This window comes from Bos taurus, chromosome 13 (genome assembly GCF_002263795.3).
Source record: "Bos taurus isolate L1 Dominette 01449 registration number 42190680 breed Hereford chromosome 13, ARS-UCD2.0, whole genome shotgun sequence".
NCBI lineage: Eukaryota > Metazoa > Chordata > Mammalia > Artiodactyla > Bovidae > Bos > Bos taurus.
This window is the reverse complement of record NC_037340.1, coordinates 51,935,976-51,958,910: the sequence shown is the minus strand read 5'-3', so window position 1 is coordinate 51,958,910 and position 22,935 is coordinate 51,935,976. Positions and strand designations below refer to the sequence as shown.

Here is a 22,935-nt window from a genome sequence, read left to right as displayed (position 1 = left end):
AGCCTTCCCGCCTTAGTATAAAAGACAGGTCCCAACCTGGCATGTGCAGGAGACCTGGGCTGCAGCCAACTTTATTTCCAGAGTTCTAGGATAAGCTAAACCTCAGACCATGTGCAGAGGCTTAGCACCTGAAGCTTGTAGCATATTAGATGATTTTAACTCCAGTTCAGATTTTTTCCTTTGTAGTACCGAACTAATGATGCTTGTTCATATCTACAGGCAAGCCTCCTCTTCCCCATACCTCTCCCTGGGGCCTCTGCTGTCTATGCTTGGAGTCTTGGTTTGCAAAGGGCTCTAAGCATATCTTTTTGTATCTCCATTCTAGAGACAGAACCAAAGTACAGGAGATGCTGGGCTCAGAACACAGGAGAGGCTATGAACTAGGTTCAGCTAAGAAGACATTTTGAGTTTAGTACACTAAGCTCATCCAGGGTCCATACAAAACAACTAGGTTTCACCTAGGTCCTGGTTAAGCCACCTAATAAGTAACTCCAGTCTGCCATGGGAAGTAGAAATGGGAAATGGCTTTCAGAACCCGGGCTCACAGGATAGTCAATGAAACAATTCTGCCTAGAGTTTGCCTCAGGGGCTCCCTCCCACTCTCAGAGTCCCTGAAAATGCTGGCTGAGCCTGTGACAGGTGAACCAGTGGTGAGAAAGCAGGGAGAGGGTTGGGAGCGGGGGTGGCTTCTGCCTCAGAGCCAGTAGCAACCCCTAAGTGTCTGGTGATATTGGTACCAGATCTGTTTGGGCTTCGAAATCACCTGCTTAGCCGACTGCCGCAGCCAGTCCTTGACACTTTCTTCCTTCAGAGAGCAGCCTATGAACACGAGGTAGCATTCCTGCTGCCCGCTGCTGCTTTGAGGTGAGGTTCTGGAGTCAGGGGGTGGTGTGGGTCCCTCCAAAACTGGCACGATACTCAAGGAGTTGGCCAGAGTGTTGTGGCAGACCTCCATCATCCTCTCAGAGTCTGTAAGGAGAACACTTTAGTCCCCGAGACCCTGCCCCTAAAGGTTAAGGTCACAGTAAGACTGTGGTAGTGCAGCTGGGTTGGGGACAGATTCCCAAGACATGCTGGAGGGAAAACTGATGTGACTGGCAGCAAATTAGAAAGGATGAAGTAAGAAAGGGAGGAACTATGTAAGTTTCTAGCTCAGTTGATTGGGTGATCAGGTGGACACCACTAACCCAGAAGGGGATTACAAGAGGAAGAAAGTTTGCAGGAGGGAGGAGAAGAGTCTGACTCTGCATCTGTGGCATTTGAAAGACTGTGGGACCCTGAATGGGAGAAACCTACATAGTCATTAGAAGAAGGGGATGGCTCAGGTCACTCCTATGGAAGAGATAGTTGAGGAGAAGCAAGGAAAGCCGCCTTGGTACAGGTAAAGAGGGTGGGTTTCAGCCAAGGCCTGAGAGGCCAAGGCAAGAGGGCATGCTCAACAGTACAAGTGCTAGAGGAGGGTCACATGGTGAAAGGAAAGAGGTGACTGGGTTTATAGGCCGAGGAGCTGGGGGCTAAGATTTACTGGAGACACGAGAAAAGGGTAATGGTCCCCAAAAAGGCATGATAAGAACTCTAAAACAAAGAGAGGTTTACACCTTGAACAAGAAAGGGGTCAACAGTTGGTCTAAATAAGGAAGAAAATGAGACGATGATAGGGCAGACGGAAGATGAAGGCATGAAGACCACTGAGGCAGGTTGGGGGCTGTCTGTTGAAGCCTGAGTGAATAGGGCTTGAGTAAGGGGCTTACAGAGAGGGGCCGAAGTTTCTGATTCAATAACATAAACTAAGCCAAAGGTTAAGGACCATGAGAGATTCTTTTATACAGACTCTGTCACCTAATTTTCCTATCTGAACTCAGATGATTCCATGCTTACAACTCTCAGTGGTTCCTGCTGCAGACATTCCTGGTTGCCTGCCCAGCATCCTCTTCCCCCAATATGAATTTCCCATGGTCAATGTCAAGTTGACCTTGGCCAATGACAGAAGTGCTGAGGAACTGATAGAGCCACTCACAGGAATAGCCAGCCTCTTCCATCAGCTGGGTGTTCTGTCTGGATGTGATGCCTAGCCTCTAGCACTACCTGGCAACCGTGAGGGGTGGAAACCTGAGGAAAAGCTGACACTAAGAATGGAAGCACACAAAAGCCATGTATTACCTGGGTCTTTAGTGGTCCTGCTACACTGCCAGACCTCCTGACTTCTTGCTGTGTAGCTAACACCTGCTAGTTGAGCTGGAGTTTTCTGTTGTAACTACCAAAGACACTGTAACCAGACACACTCCCTTACATCCTCCCCTAGGCCCCAGCCACAGTAAACTCTTTTTGGTTCCTGAAATATGCCCTTTTTGCCTCAGATCCACAGCAAATGCTCCTTTTCTCTGGAGCATTCTCACCTTTTCCAATGTTGAGTTGACTAGCTCCTTGTTTTGACAACTTCCCTGAACCCCAGTCCAGGACTGACTGACTTCAGGTTGCAAGGGCTCCAGTGGTCAAAGGCTGTTAAACAGGTCTGCTGAAGGGGAGCAGAAGCAAAGTAGAGGGCTTGAAGACTCTACCAGAAACAGATCCAGAGCCAGAGAGCTCAGCATTGGGGTAGCTCCTGGTGACAGGGCTATGAGGAAGCCATGGATGGCTCAAGAGGGGTGCGGTGTTAAAGTCTCTAGAACAAGGAAGTCAAGGAGCTGTGAGGAGAGGCCCTGAGCAGGTGCATGCAGGGGCAGGAAAACAGATCTTCCACTGCAGAGCAGAAGGGCCTGAAGAAAGATTGGTATCCTGAATGAAAGGGAAGACTGGAGGAGCCTGATGGTGTAAGATCCAGAGGGGAGGGTTTTTTTTTTTTTTTTTTTTTTTTTTGAGAGAGTCTAAGAGGCATCTTGATGGATCATTGCCTTGTCATGGCGATTGGGCTTGCATAACTCAGTGAAGCCTATAGCACATTGAATACCTATAGCACATTGAAGAATTAACACCAAAAAAAGATCTCCTTTTCATCACAAGGGATTGGAATGCAAAAGTAGGAAGTCAAGAGATACCTGGAATAACAGGGAAGTATGACCTTGGAGTAAAAAATGAAGCAGGGAAAAGGCTAATAGAGTTTTGTCAAGAGAACAAGCTGATCATAGCAAACTCCCTTTTCCAATAACCCCAGAGACGACTCTACACATGGACATAACCAGGCAGTCAACACTGAAATCAGACTGATATATTCTTTGCAGCCAAAGATGAAGAAGCTCTATAGAGTCAGCAAAAACAGGACCTGGAGCTGACTGTGGCTCAGATCATCAGCTCCTTAATGCAAAATTCAGGCTACATTGAAGAAAGTAGGGAGAAACCACTAGGCAATTTAGATATGACCTAAATCAAATCCCTTATGACTATACAGTGGAAGTGACAAATAGATTTAAGGGATTAGAACTGGTAGACAGAATGCCTGAAGAACTATGGATGCAGATTTGTTACAATGTACAGGAGGCAATGACCAAAACCACCCCAAAGAAAAAGAAATGCAAGAAGGCAGAGTGGTTGTTTGAGGAGGCTTTACAAATAACTGAGAAAAAAAGAGAAGTGAAAGGCAAGAGAGAAAGGGAAAGATATACCCAACTGAATGCAGAGTTTCAGAGAATACCAGGGGAGATAAGAAGGCCTTCTTAAGTGAACAATGCAAAGAAACAGAGGAAAACAACAGAATGGGAAAAATTAGAGATCTCTTCAAGAAAACTGGAGATATCAAGGGAACACTTCATGCAAGAATGGTCATGACAAAGGAAAGAAATGGTAAGGACCTGGAAAAAGCAGAAGAGATTAAGAAAAGGTGCCAAGAATACACAGAAGAACTATATAAAAAAATGACCTGGATAGCCATGATGGTGTGGTCACTCACCTAGAGTTGGATATCGTGGAGTATGAGGTCAAATGGGCTGTAGGAAGCATTACTACAAACAAAGCTAAAAAAGGAGACAGAATTCCAGCTGAGCTATTTAAAATTCTGAAAGATGATGCTTTTAAAGTACTGTAATCAATATGTCAGCAAATCTGGAAAACTTAGCTGTGGCCACAGGACTGGAAAAGGTCAGTTTTCATTCCAATATCAAAAAAGGGCAATGCCAAAGAATGTTCAAACTACCATACAACTGCTCTCATTTCACATGCTAGCAAGGTTATGCTCAAAATCTTTCAAGCTAGGCTTCAGCAGTATGTGAACCGAGAACATTCAGATGTACAAGCTGAGTTTCGAAGAGACAGGAACCAGAGCTCAAATTGCCAACACTTGTTGGCTCATGGAAAAGTAAGGGAGTTCTAGTAAAACGGACTTCTGCTTCACTGACTATGCTAAAGCTTCTGTGTGGTTCACAACAAACTGGAAAATTCTTACAGAGATGAAATACAGACCACCTTACCTGTATCCTGAGAAACCTGTATGTGGGTCAAGAAGCAACAGGTACCTCCAATTAAAATAAATAAATTAAAATAAAAAAAAAAAAAAGAAGCAACAGGTAGAACCAGACATGAGACAACGGACTGGTTCACAATTGGGAAAGGAGTATGTCAAGGCTGTATATTGTCACCTTGCTTATTTATTTATTTACTTTGCAGAGTAAATCATGCAAAATGCCAGGCTGGATGAATCACAAGCTGGAAAGATTGCTAGGAGAAATATCAACAAGCTCAGATATGCAGATGATACCACTCTAATAGCAGAAAGTGAAGAGGAACTAAAGAGGCTCTTGATGAAGATGAAAGAACAGAGTGAAAAAGCTGGCTTGAAACTCAACATTAAAAAAACTAAGACCATAGCATCCAGTCCCATCACTTCATGGCAAATAGAAGGGGAAAAAAATGGAAGGAGTGATAGACTCTTTGAGAGTACCATAGACGGCAAGGAGATGAAACCAGTTAATCCTAAAGGAAATCAACCCTGAATATACACTGGAACGACTGATGCTGAAGCAGAAACTCCAATACTTTGGTCACCTGACGTAAGGAGCTGACTCACTGGAAAAGACTCCGATGCTGGGAAAGATTGAAGGCAAAAGGAGAAGGAGTGGCAGAGGAAGAGATGGTTAGATAGTGTCATTAATTGAATGGACATGAATTTGAGCAAACTCCAGGAGATAATGGAGGACAGAGGAGCCTAGCAGGCTATGTAGTTCATGAAATCGAAAAGAGTCAGACACAATTCAGCAACTGAACAACAAGAGACATCAGTGGTCTGCTAAGCATCAGCGGAGGCTATGAAATCACATTATGAGATGTGATCATTCCACAGTGCAGAGCTCCCAAATTCAAACCCCCAGTTACCTGAGAACTTCACTTTGCCCAGGATGTGGTAGATGTTTCCAGAGAATGGACTCGGCTTGATGGAGGACTGAATTGCTGGTGGAGGAATAGGACAGGGCTGTTACTTATCTGGGGGCAGAGACCAAGGCCAGGGCAGCACAGCTGGGAGGGTTAGGCACTAGGAAAGGCGCCTCCTCTAGGGTTCACAGGTACTCATACCAGTTCCTCCCCCAGTGGCTCTGCCACTGTCCTCAGGGGATGGGATGCCTGGGTCCTCAAATTCCTCTGCCTCCTTTCAGACCCAAATGGTGAGAAGAGACAGCACACTGAATATCAAAATGGTGCCAGGAAGTGGGGACAACTCTGGGGCACTCTTTTACCAGTGCTGGGACATGTTCCAGTCAAGGCTTACCTTTACACTTGGCCACAAAGCGAGTCTTCTCCAAGGGACGACCAAACCATACACAGATCTGAACCATCAATGGAAAGACTGATCCAGCATCAAATTTACCTTCATACCTTAAAAGGTTTAAAAAATTATAAATATAAGTAATTGGGGCTTTGAGTGTTATTATATACTACATTCGATAGAACAATGTATTATTGTATTTGAATTCTCCCTTACTCATATGCCATTTTGTGTACAAAACACCTATTTGAAAGCATTTATGTCTCTTTCATTGTGAATTGGAAAGCATGTTTGCCCCTTCAGAGAAGGAAGAGCGGACTAGCAATTTCTTTGGACTAGCAATTTCTTCAAGTCAAAGACCTCTTCTACTTTTGAAGCTTTCAAGTATCCCAGCTGGGATTAGGGGTCCCTCCTCATACCCTTTGGCTCTTACTCAGGATCCCCTCCCACTTTCTTCCGGGCTCCCACTATGCCAATTCCAGTTGAGCTATTTCAAATCCTAAAGGATGATGCTATGAAAGTGTTGTACTCAATATGCCAGCAAATATGAAAAATTCAGCAGTGGCCACAGGACTAGAAAAGGTTAGTTTTCATCCCAATTCCGAAGAAGGGCAATGCCAAAGAATGCTCAAACTACCGCACAATTGCACTCATTTCACATGCTAGTAAAGTAATGCTCAAAATTCTCCAAGCGAGGCTTCAACAGTACATGAACTGAGAACTTCCAGATATTCAAGCTGGATTTAGAAAAGGCAGAGGAACCAGAAATCAAATAGCCAATATCCACTGGATCATAGAAAAAGCAAGAGAATTCCAGAAACACATCTACTTCTGCTTCATTGACTATGCTAAAGCTTTTGACTGTGTGAATTACAAAACTGTGGAAAATTCTTAGAGATGGGACTATCAGACCACCTTACCTGCCTCCTGCAAAACCTGTATGTAGGTCAAGAAGCAACAGTTACAGCCAGACATGGAACAACGGACTAGTTCAAAATTGGGAAAGAGTACATCAAGGCTGAATATTGTCACCCTGCTTATTTAACTTATATGCAGAGGACATCACGAGAGATGCACGCTGGATGAAGCACAAGCTGGAATCAAGATTGCCAGGAGAAATATCAATAACCTCAGATATGCATACGACACCACCCTTATGGCAGAAAGCAAAGAGGGACGAAAGAGCCTCTTGATGAAGGTGAAAGAGTAGGGTGAAAAAGCTGGCTTTAAACTCAACATTCAAAAAACTAAGATCATGGCATCCAGTCTCATCACTTCAAGGCAAATAGATGGGTTAACAATGGAAACAGTGAAAGACCTTATTTTCTTGAGCTCTAAAATCACTGCAGATGGTGACTGCAGCTACAAAATTAAAAGACGCTTATTCCTTGGAAGAAAAGCTATGATAAACCTAGACTGCGTATTAAAAAGCAGAGACATTACTTTGTCAACAAAGGTCCGTCTAGTCAAGCGATGGTTTTTCCAATAGTCATGTATGCATATGAGAGTTGGACCATAAAGAACACTGAGCATTGAAGAATTGATGGTTTTGAGCTGTGGTGTTGCAGAAGACTCTTGAGAGATCCTTGGACAGAAAGATCAAATCAGTCAATCCTAAAGGAAATAAATCCTGAATATTCATTATAAGGATCGATGCTGAAGCTGAAGTTTCAGTACTTCGGCCACCTGATGCGAAGAGCCAACTCATTGGAAAAGACCCTGATGCTGGGAAAGATTGAAGGCAGGACAGGAAGGGGATGACAGAGGATGAGATGGTTGGATGGCATCACTGACTCAATGGACAGGAGTTTGATCTAGCTCCAGGAGATAGTGAAGGACAGGGAAGCCTGGCATGCTGTAGTCCATGGGGTCACAAAGAGTTGGACATGACTGAGTGACTGAACAATGACAACAACAACTGTTCTTTAAAATCTAAACAAGCCTCCCAAATACTATATTAACCTTTTGTCACATCTGATGCAAACACTTTCCTCTAGTCTACTGTATTTTCTGATTAGTCTTCTTTGTTTCAAAATTGCACTGCAGTTTTGAATTTTATACTGTTGAAAGTAGCTCACTTTTTGCTATTTCTTAAAAGCAAGGTGGTGGTATAACAGTTTTTGAAGACTGTTATCTGGAGACCATGGGCTTCTCAGGCTTCCATGTTCAGAGTTGCATCCTTAGGAGAATTTGGAGGGGCCAAGGGAAGAGTACAAGGTTTCCTTCCAGACTAGGAACAAGCTGTTCTACCAGGGGAGGTAGGTGTGGGGTCAATGACAACAGAGGGCTGTGAGAGAGGAATGGCTGAGACTCTGCACATCACAAAGCTGAGGACATCCTACAGCTAATAAAGCCTGTTCACTCTGAGGTGATGGCCCTCATCCAAGGACAGAGGGGAGTTATGTATAGGGATGCACAGAAGTCTGATGATGGTGATCTTGATAAAAGAATAATTTATCTGAATGCTTGGAGAAGGGCATGGCAGCCCACTCCAGTGTTCTTGCTTGGAGAATTCCATGGACAGAGAAACCTGGTGGGTTACAGTCCACCAGGGGTTGCAAAGACTCGGACACGACTGACTAACGCGCGCACGCACACACACACACACACACACACGCACACACACACACACACACACACACACACACACACACAGAAAAGCGCGTGCACTTCCTGAGGCACCAAGAAGAGATGGCAGACGTCTCAGGACTAGGCCCAGAGGCCTAGTTTTGGCAGCACAAAGGTCAGCAGCTGCAGCCACTCTAGAGAAGTTTCACCCCAGAAGCTCTCTCTGTTTTTTTTTTTTAGCTAAGATATTACTGTCTTGTTTTGGCATAAGGAATGATCTACTTACCCACTATTTAATTATGATGTGACTCAAACCAGAGGTTCCTTTTAAGAATAAGCATGAAAATCTTCAATTTTACATATCGACCTGTGTTTTAAAATAAAATAGTACTGACTGTACTATTTTAAAAAACAGTACTCATGGCTGAGGGGTAAGGATAATAAAGAGATGGCTGAGAGAAATGAGTAAGGATTATAGAGATGATTCAGACCAACATGAGGGATCAATTTTGGCTTGCCTTGAACCTTCAACACAGCAAAACTAGTTATCCTTTCCATACAGGGACAAGTACAACATGGCAGATAAGAGTACAGGCTCTGCTATACAGCAGAAATTAACATAACTTTGTAAATCTATTACACTTAAAAAAAAAAAAAAAAGAGCACAGGCTCTGAAGCCACACAACCTGAATCTGAAACCCAACTCTTTGATCTACTAGCTGTGTGACTTTGGACAGGACATTTAACTCCTGGCTGCCTCAGTTACCTTATCTCTAAAATGAAGAAACTAATGTAATCTACTTTGGGGCCTGGTTTGAGGATTAATGAGATAACACAGGCTGAACTCTTCAGAGTGGCACTGTGAACAGAACTTTCTGTGATGAAGGAAATGTACTGTCCCACAGTAGCTGCTAGTTATAGTTAAGCACATGAAAAGGATCTTGTGTGACTAAAGACTAAATTCTAAATTTTACCTAATTTTTATTAATATATATTTAATTTTATTAAGTAGTCACACGTGGCTAGTGGCTGCTTTACTGGAGAGCAAAGTCTTAGAACAATGTGTAGCACAGAGTAAGTGCTCAAGTGATGCTGGAAATATGACGACAGTACACTTCACACTCTCTTTTCTCCTCTGCTCCCCTGAATCGGGAGGACAGGTTTAGGCTGGGAGGCCACCTGCAGAGAAGAGAACATCCTCTGGGCCACAACAGCAGGCAACCTATCTGTCAGATGGGAACCCCAGAGGACTGACTATTCTCAGGAGTGACTCTTTCACTCAGAAGGGTGGTAACTCCTTGGTTCCATGCCAGCTGCCTCACTCTTACTAGAAGCTAGAGGAAACAAAGGACGTTGCTGTGCTTAGTGCTCACAAGATGACTCCTTAAGTCAGCAAGGGTCTCAATTTGAGACCGAGATGTGGATCACTGGGATTCTAACAAGGCCAGTAGCTACTGGGACTTCAGGCCATTGCAGCTGCCATCGTCACCCTCCCAGAGCACACCTGGTATTTTCACTTTTTCTTTTACTTTCCTGTAAATAAACAAATCATTTAGTTTACAAAGAAATCTTAGCTATTTTTCAATGATAATACTTGCCAGCCAGGGTACATTAAATATCGAGATCGTAGCATCTGAGGACTTGAAAAACTGTTCTCTGAGAGAATCAGTTCAATGTCTTCATTCCTTTAAAAACATACAGAAAACCCAGGTTAGTCAGAACTATCAAACTTAACCTGCACATTTTCCTTCCCTTCCACACCCCTGTATACACATACAAGTACATACATATACACTTTTTTTTGTTATTTCACCCTTATATACTTTAATATGCATCTCTAGAAACAAGCACATTCTCACCAATTCTCACCTAAGGGAATTTAATATGGAGGACCAGCAGCCTTGGTATCTCCTGGGAGCTTGCTGGAAATGCAGGATATCTAGACTACTCCAGATCTACTAAATCAGGACCCTCATTTTAATAAGATCCCCAAGAGGTTCATATGCATGTTAAAGTTGGAAACTATTGATCTAATACTATACATCCATTTTCAAATTTCTCCCTTTAGTGGGGACAGGGCACTCAGGGTCCAATCAAGGATCGCTCATTGAATTTATAATTTTAATTTTCCTTCAATCTGGAAAAAATACCTCCAACTTTTTGTTTCTCAAGGAATTGACAATTTTGAAGAGCACACGGTCAGCTGTCTTGTGTCTCACAACCTGGATTTGTCTGGCTGATCCTCATGATTAGATTCAGTTAAACACTTATGGCAAGAGTAATGGCCGAGTGATGTGTTCCTCCCACAGTGTCATGTGAAGGAAGCACATGACTCACTTGGTTCCATTAGTGGTCTTGCTAAGTTTAATATTTTGGTCAATGTCATGTCTTCTAGATTAGACCTCTTCACTGAGAAGGTCTTTGGAAGCAGTAAATAAGTCTATGGAGTGACAAATACTTTCAGTCAAGTGAATATCCTTTTCCTCAACAATCTGTCATCCACTACTTTTAGCATCCACTGATAATTCTTGCCTAAATCAAGTTATTATATGAAAGGTTACAAAATGGTGTCTTTCCAGTTCTATAAATTCTTATTTGTTAGCTAACATTCTTCTATAGAGAAGAGCTTTACTGTTCTGTCCCCCTCCCTTTTTAATTTTTTTAATATCACCATAGACTCATTTTATTCCATGTGCTATATCCATTAGTATCACAGTTCTCTCATACCACAACTCAAGTTGTCCCAAACTTAAGTGGGAGCTTCTTAAGCTAGCTTCCGTATCCTTTTGAAATATCTCCACTAATTGTTGAATACTTCCCTGCCTTTCTGGCATAAAATGCACTAGGCTCACATTGTACTTTCACTGCCTAAATTGCAATCAACTAATTCTCCAAAGAGACCAGATACCTTTAGTAGGGATTGGTACTTAGAAATTAAGATCTAGAGGTAAAGGTAATGGCACCCCACTCCAGTACTCTTGCCTGGAAAATCCCATGGACGGAGGAGCCTGGTGGGCTGCAGTCCATGGGGTTGCTAAGAGTCGGGCATGACTGAGCAACTTCGCTTTCACTTTTCACTTTCATACATTGGAGAAAGAAATGGCAACCCACTCCAGTATTCTTGCCTGGAGAATCCCAAGGACAGAGGAGCCTGGTGGGCTGCCGTCTATGGGGTCGCACAGAGTTGGACACGACTGAAGCGACTTAGCAGCAGCAGCAGTAAAGGTATTAATTGCGACTGTGGTATTATTTTTGGTCCCTTTTAATGGAAAGAGGGAATACACATTTTTTTGAACTAATGAATTTATATTGAGTCTCCCTATTCAACTCCAATATCTGCAGGGTTTTTCCTTACCTTTCCATTTCATATTTACAATCTCCCTTCCCTAATGTTCAGTGATGTTGTTTGGAATTCGGGTTCCAACAGAGGATTATGTTCAAAACTTACTTGAATTATTTTGTGTGTGTATGGGTGTTATTACTTTGATATACAGATAGATTCACTTTTTGTATTTTTTCCTCCTTGTTGACCTAACTTTTGAATATGTAAAATATCTGCAATGCTCAAAGGTCGAAACTATATAAAAAGTATACAACTCTTAGTATCGTTACATAAAAAGTCACTAATTTTCTATTTTTAGGTTGTAACTAGAACCCAACTCTACAAATTAAAAGATATAATTTCCCTATGTTTTTATGCTACTTCTCTCATATCTTAACATAAAGAACACTGAGAGAGTCTTGACTTGAATCCTTTAATGAATGAGAATGAGAATGCATCAAAAACAAAACATCTCAAAACAGTACAGGATACTGACATGTGGGAATCCTCTTGGTGATTTCTATACAGCATCAAAAGCACTTGTTCAAGACCTGGCTTCTGTAAATGCTCAGGTCTTAGATACAGTGGAAAGAGCCAATGGGTCACAAACAGAATGCTGTATTTGAGAAAGTGGTTGGTCCTACAGAGGGAAGTGACTGTTAAGTTTACCTGGTGACAATCCCATTTTCTGCAAGAATGAAGGATGCAGAAGGATTAGCAGCTCGGATGAGGCTCTGCAGCTGAACAAGGAGAGGGTGCCTCTGCTCCATAGTGTGACTGGTGAATACCACATTGCTAACCAGGCCTGGGGGATAAAATCAAAAACAGTTCAGCCTTCAGAGTTCTGACTGGGGCTGAGGATTTGCACAAATGTGAGCCCTTGGCTCCCTCGCCTGATATCCCTTTTAGCAGCCCCTCATGTAGACACCCCTGCCCCTCAATACTGATACAACAGCCATCATTCCGTTCTTTCTGCAGCCTCTGGAAGTGAATGGCCTCAGCTCTGCAGCTGCCCCTCTTCCTAACCTCCTCTGTCTTCTTAGTTTCACTTTGATACCTGGAGCTTTTTCATCAAATGGCCCTTTCCGTATCCCATGAACTTCCTTAGAACTGCTGCCAATGACTTTCACCAGTTCAGAACACAGACATTTACCAACACAAACCATATGTCAGGTGCTAATCATTCTTAAAGAGTGCACAGTCAAGAAGGCTCACCCATGGACTTACAATTACAAGGTAAGTTCTAACAAAGATATTTACAGAGTGACACAGTAAGGAAGGGTGGCCCATATAAAGAGATGCTGTGGAGTGGGCCACAATCACTCCCATACTTCTGTGAAAATACAGAAGTAAAATCCATGACACTATGACACTACTGATAATCTGGAAATCAGAGAATTTAATCACATCCCAGCATGCCAACACAATTATAATATCTCTTCGTATTTATTCTAGATGGCTATGATCATTGTATACACACCACTTCTGCTATAATGTCACCTGCATTTGTATGATTCAACCATTTTTATTGACAATAATGTGAGCATTTCAAACATATACAAAAATAGAAAAAAAATAGTGTAATGAATGCCCATGTGCCCATCACCTGGCTTCAAGAATTACCAACATTTGTCTAATTGTATTTCTTCTATATCATACTCCCTCCCACCTTTTCGGCTTTCCTTGCCTTCCCCAGGGGATGATTTTGAGGCTAATAACAGACGTCCTATTATTGAATCCAAAATATTTCAGTATGTATTACCATAAGATAAGGACTCTTTAAAAAAATGAATGGGGCTTCCCTGGTGGTCCAGTGGCTGAGAGTCTGCCTGCCAGTGCAAGGGACACAGGTTCAATCCTTCCTCCAGGAAGATCCTCATGCTGCAGGGCAGCAAAGGCCACGCACCACAACTACTGAGCCTGTGTTCCAGAGCTCGCAAGCTGCAATTACTGAGCCCACTTGCTGCAACTACTAAACCAGCACACCTAGAGCCAGTGCTTTACAACAAGAGAAGCCACTGCAATGAGAAGCCCATCCACCACAATGAAGAGGAGCCCCTGCTCTATGCAACTAGAGAAAGCCCATGGGCAGCAACAGAGACCCAGCACAGCCATAAGTAAATACATAAATCTTGGAAAAAAAAAAAAAAAAGAATGATTAAGCAATAAATTCTTAATATAAAATATCTAGTCCACATTAAAATTTTTCTGACTCAAGAATATTTTCTTAGAGTTAATTGTTTGGAATGAGGAACCAAAGCCCCTATATTATATTTCATTGATATATCACATAATTTGCTTTCAATCTATAGTTTCTTCTTATTTCTCTGTGATTTATTTGTTGAAGAACTGCTTCTTGTATATTTCTTGTAGTCTAGATTTTGCTAATAGAATCTCCATAGTGTTCTTTTATTTTTTTTTCCATAGTGTTCTTTAGCAGGCTAGATACTGTTTTACAGCTTCAATTTTTTTAAAAAAAAGTTCTTGTTCTTTTTCAAACTTAAGTTGAATGCTTAATTTGTTATTTTAAAAAGCCACAATAAGATAGCACCTTACACCTGTTAGAATGGCTATGTTTTTCAAAAAGACAAGAAATAACAAAAGTTGGTGAGGATGTGGAGAGAAGGGAAACTTGTGCCCTGTTGTCGGGAATGTAAACGCTATAGTTGTACAGCTACTATGAAAAATAGGATGAAGAGTCCTCAAAAAATTAAAAATAAAACCACCACATGATCTAACAATTCCACTTCTGGGCTTATATCAGAAAGAAATGAAATCACTATCTTGAAGAGCTATTTGCACATCCATGTTCACTGCAGCATTATTCACAATAGCCAAGCTATAGAAACAACCAACAACCTAAGTGTCCATTAGTGGATGAAGAAGATAAAAGCTATATTGTCACCTGTATATATATATTGTCAGCTGTATATTGTCACCCTGCTTATTTAACTTATATGCAGAGTAAATCATGCAAAATGAGGGGCCGGATGAAGCACAAGCTGGAATCAAGATACCTGGAAGAAATATCAACAACCTCAAATATTCAGATTATACCACACTAATGGCAGAAGGCAAAGAGGAAGTAAGGAACTTCTTGATGAACGTGAAAGAAGAAAGTGAAAAAGCTGGCATAAGACTTCAACATACAAAAAACTAAGATTATGGCCTCCCTTAGAGGAGGGGTAGCCATGGAAGAGATAGATAGCATCACCAACTCAATGGACATGAACCTGAACAAACCCCAGGAGACAGTAAAGGACAGGGGTGCCTAGTGTGCTGCAGCCCTTCGGGTAGCAAAGAGTCACACAAGACCTAGCAACTGAACAACAATAACAAATTCAACTCGGCTATTATTAACATCACCTCTTTTTGTTTGCATTCGTCTGTCATATCTTTGCCCATTCTTTTATCACCATCCGTAGTTTTAGATGATCTTGTGTACAACATCATATAATTTAGATTTGATTTTTTGGTTTAACCTGAGATAATTTTTCTTTTGATAGGTGTTTAACCCACTTATAGAGAAGGAAATGGCAACCCACTCCAGTATTCTTGCCTGGAGAATTCCATAGACAGAGAGGAGCCTGGTGGGCCACGGTCCATGGGGTCACAAAAAGTTGGACATGACTGAGTGCACAGCACATCCCACTTAATATTTAATGGTACTTTGGTTCTATCACCTTGTTTATGTTGAATTCTGTTCAACATAAAAAACATTTTTTTAAACCTTTACCAGTATGATTCTACATCGTTTTCTGCGTTCCTTCTGATAAGTTTAGTCTGTTTTAAGTTCTTACGATAGCTATCCTGTCACCTTTAAACAATATCTTTTGAGTTTTCCTCATGAGACAGGGAAGTTCATATACCTTTAAATTCATCCCATTTCTCCACTATCACATTCTGGCTGGTTATATTAATAATTTTATAGTTTCTCCAAGTAGATATTTTTATACCTTTAAAGAGTATAAATACTCTTTATAACTTGATTTAACAGCTTTAAAATTTACAGATCTCCCACTTGAGAAAATGTACAGATAATCTCTTTCTCTCTTACTGCTTCCTAATATTTTATTAAATATGAGTTCATTTATAGGTTTTTGAGATTTTCAACATTTATATTCTATTTTTTAATAGCATTCTCATAGATGTTGTAATTAGTCTTGTATCTAAAAAGATTTAACGCTCATCATTAATCTTTTCACTAACAGAGACTAGTTTTATAAATAATTAGTTCATAATGTCTCTAAGGAGAAGGCAGTGGCACCCCACTCCAGTACTCTTGCCTGGAAAATCCCATGGATGGAGGAGCCTGGTAGGCTGCAGTTCATGGGGTCGCTAAGAGTCGGACACAACTAAGCGACTTCACTTTCATTTTTCACTTCCATGCATTGGAGAAAGAAATGGCAACCCACTCCAGTATTCTTGCCTGGAGAATCCCGGGGACGGGGGAGCCTGGCGGGCTGCGGTCTATGAGGTCGCACAGAGTCAGACACGACTGAAGCGACGCAGCAGCAGCAATGTCTCTAAGTTGTAAGACTTCAGCTTTCCTAAATAACCGTGTAACTAGGACTCTGAATAATAAGATTCAGTACAGAGGACTCTTACTAATACTATTTACTTCAATAAAGTGTTTGGTTTTTTTTTAAAATTAGCTATACTTAGTTTCTGAGGGCAAAAGTCATAATGTATGGAAGAGTTCACAAGAGAAAACAAATTCCCTTTCTCCCCAGTTACCTACTACCTTTTCCTGAAGACAACCACATTTATCAGAGTCTTCTTCCAGATATATGCTGAATTATACAAGCAAATGTGTATACATACATTTCCCCCATGATTAGTGGCATATTATACTACTCTGTACTTTGTTCACTAGCCTACTTCTTCTTTAAGATCTTCTCTAATACCTTACCAGTCCAATCCACCCCTCATGCCACCCTGCTGTCTCCCTTTCTCTAAACTTAGGAGAGCTCCTTTGAATAACATGGGCAATGCTTAAAATATGATTTATATTTTTATTTATCTTCTTCTTATTTGTAAAAAAAGACAGTATAAAGATGAAAGCATGAGTTTTAGAGTCAAGAAAATCTGAGTTTGAATTCTGGGTTCTACTAATTATTCATAGGTAACATTAGGCAAGCTGCTCAACTTTCTCTCTGAGCCCTAAATCCTCCTCTGTTAGATGGGAACATGCACCTCCAGGTTAGCAGTGAAATGCTTATCACAGGCTACAGAAAGAAAGAACTCATTAAATGTAACCTGACACTACTACTAGCACCATCATCTACATCAAGGAGACTGGACTGATCCATTCCTCAGACGGACAGGGATGGCTGCTGCACGTGGACCTTAGTTAGCCACAGCAACACACAGGAAGCTAAGTCACGTGACTCTCACCAGCCTAGATTACTGAGCCCATGGTTTAGATGAGTGGCTATCACTAGTTTGAAAGCAGCTTCCAGGACCCCTGGCCTTGGCCTTTGCCTCTGGTCTGGGGCAGAAGTCAGTGATACTTCCTCTCACCAATCATACTTAAAAAGTGTTCCCAAACTCTAAAGATTGACTCTAACCTCATAACCATATTCCATTCACAACCAGGGAGCAGGGGTTAGGAGATTCATGTCAATGGTCATGTGTTACGATGGGGACAAGGCATACACAAAGGGTATGTTGTCATTGTTCAGTTGCTAAATCATATCCATCTTTTTGTGACTCCATGGACTGCAGCATGCCAGGCTTTCCTGTCCATCACCATCTCCCAGAGTTTGCTCAAACTCATGTCCATTGAATTGATGATGCCATGCAACCATCTCATCCTCTGTTGTCCCCTTCTGCTCTTGCCTTCAATCTTTCCCAGCATCATTGAGTTGACTCTTCACAGCAGGTGGCCAAAGTACTGGAGCTTCAGTTTCAGCATCAGTCCTTCCAATGAATATTCAGGGTCGATTTCCTTTAGGACTGACTGGGTTGGATGTCTTCACAGTCCAACGGACTGTCAAGATCTTTTCCAGCACCACAATTAGAAAAACATCAATTCTTTGGCATTCAGCCTTCTGTATAGTCCAACTCTCACATCCATACATGACTGCTGGAAAAACCATAGCTTTGACTATATAGACCTTTGTTGGCAGAGTGATGTCTCTACTTTTTAAAACGTGATCTGGGTTTGTCATAGCTTTCTTTCCTAGGAGTAAGCATCTTTTAATTTCATGGCTGCAGTCACCATCCACAATGATTTTGAAAAATAAAAATTTTTCCCCAAAATAAAATCTGTCACTCTTTCCACTTTTTCTCTTTCTATTTGTCACAATCTTGATTTTTTTTCAACTGTTGAGTTTCAAGCCAGCTTTTTCATTCTCCTCTTTCACCCTTATCCAGAGGCTCTTTAGTTCCTCTTTATTTTCTGCCATTAAAATGGTATCATCTTCATAGCTGAGGCTGTTGATATTTTTCCCAGCAATCTTGATGCTAGTTTGTGATTCATCCAGCCCGGCATTTAGCATGATGTACACAAAAGGTATACAATATGTCTAAGATTGTAAATGTCAGGAAGTAAGGCTTGACTGCTGAGTACAGAATCTGCTTCCTGGGTGTTTAACAAGCTGTTTGGGAATCTATTGGCTTTTTGGTTCAGAGACATGAGTCCTGCTCTTCTCAAGTATCTGTTAGTGCTCCACAGCAAGTCAATCAGCCTTAGGCAAATACAGCCCATCTGCCTCTGCAGAGTGCTTGAGAGACCTATGAGGATTCAAAGGTGAGTTTTCTCGGTGGCTTCCCCTGACATTCAAGTGGTCACTTGGTAAGGGCACACTGACTGCTGAATTCCCCAAACCTGCGCCATAGTCCATCCTCCACTCTCAGTCCCTGCTACCATTTGCCTAGTTTAGACCACTGCTCTTTACTAGCTCTGTGCTCATTCTCTCCACTTCCAGGCTTCCTTTACTACAATTCATTCTTTCTCCTGTAGTCAAAGTAATCTTTCAAAAACATAAATCTGATCAAATCATTTCCCCACTTAACACATTTACAGCATCCCAATTACTTGTAGGCTGATATCTAAACTTTTTGGCCAGTCTGACCTACCCGCATGCTGCACTTCTTCAAGGCTCTAGTCACCATCAGGTCTTCTTTCCTGCTGTTTCTTCTGTCTGGAACTATCTTTTCCCTCCTTTCTTTTTTGAAGGACCAACTCCTACTTCAGGTTGTAGACAATTTAAACAGCATCCTTCCAGAAGACTTCCCTAATCCCTTAGGACTGGGTTAGAGAAGGTATAGGATAAAGATTTGCTGAACAGATGAATAAATGAACTAAGTATAATAAAAGGCATGTGCAACCTGACCTCTGAGGCAGCTGCCTAAACAACTAAGCTGTGGGTACCCACATGCCAAAAATTTTCCCACTTGCAAATCTGAGCAAGTATCATTCATCAGACAGCCATTTTAAAAGGTAGCTAAGATTAGATATACATATTTTGGTGCAAAATTCATTAAGGTATGAAAGGGTTCAGTATAAAGTTTCTTCTTCCCTTCTCTGGCACCCTGAACCTTACTTCTCCCCAGAGGCAACCACTAATAAGCGGATTTGGGGTATGTCTCCTCAGATGGTCTATGCATATACAAGTATACACGAATATACAAAACCGTATTTTCTTAACAACTTCTTCCACACTTACAACTTCTATCTCCTAGGTTTTCATGTATGGCTTAGATATGGTAATAGCATAAGACTTAGAAATTCAAATGTAGAATATGTCTACTTTTTGTTTATTCAGTTTTAAAAAGGCTGCTCATATGGCTTCCTTGTCATAAGCTTTAACATTAAGATGGACTATCTGCAGTCAGAGTGTCAGAGAAGCCTCCTAAGAAAGGTGACACTGGCAGTGCCTGTGCTCCCATTCCCATTAAAAAGGTCACTTTGGAGGCTGCGGGCAGGCAATAAGGACAGTCTGGTGAGCTTACTGCCAGAACCCCATGTCTTGGTGCAGCTACAGGAAGTGGCTGGGGCCTCTGGAAACTAAGTAAGACAAGACTAGGCAGCCAGGCCCAGAATGTGGCACAGTGGGGAAGTAGGTAGGGTTCTAGAAGGGTCAGCACATTCCAGAGAGGGCAGTTATGAGAGCCAGCTCCTGCAAGGGTCCATGAAAGTCCCAGGGTGAAGACAAGAATAGCTGTGGTGTATCTTGCAGTGAGGAGCCAGGAAAGGCCGAGAGATCTCTGCAAAGGCCCTTGGATTCTATTTAGTATCTTCTTGGGCAAAAGAAACTGAAGAGTCAGTCTACTGCAAACATGCCAACCTGAGCGGCATGCACCAGAATCACAAGCACAGGCTTGGCCTGCCTGAGAAAAAGTTAGGGTCTGAGTCTCTGACAGACACCTTCTCAAAGTCCTGTTTCCCCATTAGTATCATGTAGACAAACCCTGTGGGCTTTGGATTCTAGGTCAGGAATTGGACATAGAAAAGGGGCTTTGCTTTATGGAGAAACAAGCAAAAGGATTATCCCCAGCATTCCTTAGGCCAGCTATGCAAACTGCTACCTGCCAAGAGGAAATGCCATCATTAAGGCAAGGTACAGCAGTTATCTGGAGCACAAGGTGAAGAGGCCATTGTGGGCAGTTTCATCCTGCTTGGGCCATCCTCCTGCTATGTACAAAGGAATGGATACTCTGATTTAGCCAATGCCTCACAAGTCTGGGCTGTGAGTGAGCAGGCAGCCTGGCCTGGCCCATTCCCAAAAGAGGAGAAACATCTCTGAGGTCTGTTTGACCATCTCAGTCTGGCTAAAGGCTTCCAGCAGCCTAGAAATCAAACCTCAAAAATCTACAGATATTTCTTTTTTGATAATTTTTTAATTATTAAATTGTAGTATAGAAGATTTACAATATTATACTAGTTTCACGTATACAGCACAGTGATTCAGTATTTTTACAGATTATACTCCATTGAATGTTATTATACAATAAAGGCTATAATTCTTTATCTGATACAATATAAACTTGTTGCTGTTTATACATAGGAGTTTTTAATTTCTTAATCCCATACACGTAATTTGTCCCACCACACTTTTGTCTCTCTTTTGGTAACCACCAGTTTGTCTTCTATATCTGTGTAGTTGCTAAGTTGTGCCCGACTCTTGGCGACCCCATGGACTGTAGCCAGCCAGGCTCCCCTATCCTTGGGATTCTCCAGGCAAGAATACTGGAGTGGGTTGCCATTTCGTCCACCATATAGATACTTCTAAAAGCAGATCATGGGAGCAAAATGTCTGCTCTCTGCTTTAAAGCTAGCATTATAATGAGCTGTGCTGGTCGTTTAAGCACTGAGATTATTCCCTAATCCTTGGATTTCTGTAATACACATCATTTTGTGGTTGCAATACAGTGCTTTTCTCACTGTAAAATAATCCCTTGTTATAAAAGCAATGAATCAGAGCTTGACTTATGAACAGGAGCAAAGGAGGCAAATGCTCCCTGGGGACATGAAATGTTTGTCTACCGGTGGCAGATTCCACCTCTAAGAAAGGCACTAAATCTCCGAGGAGAAATACTTGCCCTTATCTCCTGTTTTCCCAGAAGGCCAGTGCTCATGGTGAACCAGGTCAGATTAGTCTATAGGGTCCTCTGTGCCCAGATGTAAGGGGAAGATGTTTACTAAGGCACTACCACTTAACCAGCCCCTTGCACTTCAGAAAACAGCATATATGGTCTCAAAGGCACCTGTCCACATCTGATCACATCCCTAGCTTTCTTTTAAGTTCCCTGATGAGGGATTGAATTTGGGCTGTGGTAGTGAAAGCACCAAGTCCTAACCACTGGGCCACCAGGGAATTCCCCCTAGCTTTCTTTATATAAGCACAGAATTGACATACATTGCCTTTGAACAATGAGTTGGAAGGCTCTTTTAATGAAATATGCCTACCAAATGCCAGAAAGAACTCATCCTGTCTTGGCTTTAAAAGGGCTATCCTCTTGTAATATTGGCCCAGGTTCATGGATGGTAAAGATAGAGCACTTCCCTAAGGTTCTTTGCCAAGGCAGCCTGATCGCTTTTCCCACATGCAAAAAAGGGAGAAGGCCACTGAAGGAGAAAGTGTCAAGAAGCCAAGTGGCACTAGGGTGGCAAACACCGTGTGATCAGGTGGTGGACATGGGGCAGACTATAGCCCACACCCTTGGCTTTGATGATGACTTCCAAGCATTTATCAAAGGACCAGACAGCTCTCCTTGGTTATCTCCTGGACCTATGTTTTTTCCTATGTAGTCTATTTCAAGGATATGTACCATCAACTTTCCCAATCTCCCAAGCTAGAAACCTAGAAGTCATTCCAGATATGTCTTGTTTCAATGTCCTCCATCCAGCCTGTTCCCACATCCTATTGACCCAGCCCCTCAAAAATCTCTTTGATCTACCTTGGGTGGACACTGTGGATAGACCCAGCTAACCTCCATTCAACTCTGCTTCTAGGGAGCAGTGCCTAAAAAGCAACAAGGGCCTCTAAAAAGCTGGACTTGAGACTCCTCAGTGCAGCAGCCAAACACGTAAATTCTTCTCTCCAGTGACCCAGTCTCCTGCTCTGCACAGCCTCCAGCTCAGCTCTTTCCCAAGACAACAGCTCTGCTAATGCTCTGTGGTCCCCATTCCCTGTAGACTGGCAATGGGATCAGCAGGGCAGAACTGTGCTGGGGACACTGAGTTATTTTCTTCCATCTGATTTCTACTTGCTGGGCTGCTTCAGGAAGCCCAGACCCCAGGTCTTCTGACAACAATAAGCATTTTATCACTACTGTAGGAAATTTAGAATTTACTCTGGGTTTCCAGCCACTAAAGCTAATCTGACTAAAAAGTGCTGCTTCCAGACTGCAAGATGGTACGACAATGCAAGGTTGAGTACAACCTAAAGATAGGTGGATTTTTCTATATATAAGCAGATGTGGAAAATCTCAGTGTATGCAGCAGAGGGTTAAAGGAGAAGGTTCTACTGGGCCATACTCTGCACTCATGGGACAGGAGAAATGCATCAAAATCTTGCTGATTCGCAGGCTAGGAATACTTATTCAGTCAACTGACATTAGTTGGAATGGAGGGCAGAGTTAAGCGCAGCTCAAAAGAGGTGTTGACATGGCAATTTATTATCATTGAGACAAACTCTTAGAAGAAATCCACCTCTCAAATAAGATAACAGCAAAAAATGCCCCAGTTCTCCCTGGATCAGTTTTGTTTTAGATTTCAGAATGGTAGGTGGGAACATGAAGAAAAGTCTGTTGCATCTAAACAGACTTTGAAAGGCATGCAAGCAGGATGTAGAGCACATTGCTTACCTTGCGAACACTGGTCAAGAAATTTAGGAAACAGGAATCT

The 22,935-nt window shown here is 42.1% G+C and overlaps 1 protein-coding gene across 3 annotated transcripts in view; it reads right to left on the bottom strand.

Moving 5' to 3' along the window:
• DNAAF9 (dynein axonemal assembly factor 9) overlaps positions 1-22,935 on the bottom strand; it is a 173,094-nt gene that overhangs the window by 5,755 nt on the left and 144,404 nt on the right. For all 3 annotated transcript variants that reach the window (XM_010811460.4, XM_010811461.4, NM_001079598.2), the window contains 6 exons: positions 22,896-22,933; positions 12,249-12,384; positions 9,856-9,942; positions 5,693-5,799; positions 5,302-5,376; positions 764-969 (listed from right to left, as the gene is read on the bottom strand). In XM_010811460.4, the coding sequence (XP_010809762.1) occupies positions 764-969; positions 5,302-5,376; positions 5,693-5,799; positions 9,856-9,942; positions 12,249-12,384; positions 22,896-22,933 (649 nt within the window). The remainder of the gene's footprint in view (positions 1-763; positions 970-5,301; positions 5,377-5,692; positions 5,800-9,855; positions 9,943-12,248; positions 12,385-22,895; positions 22,934-22,935) is intronic.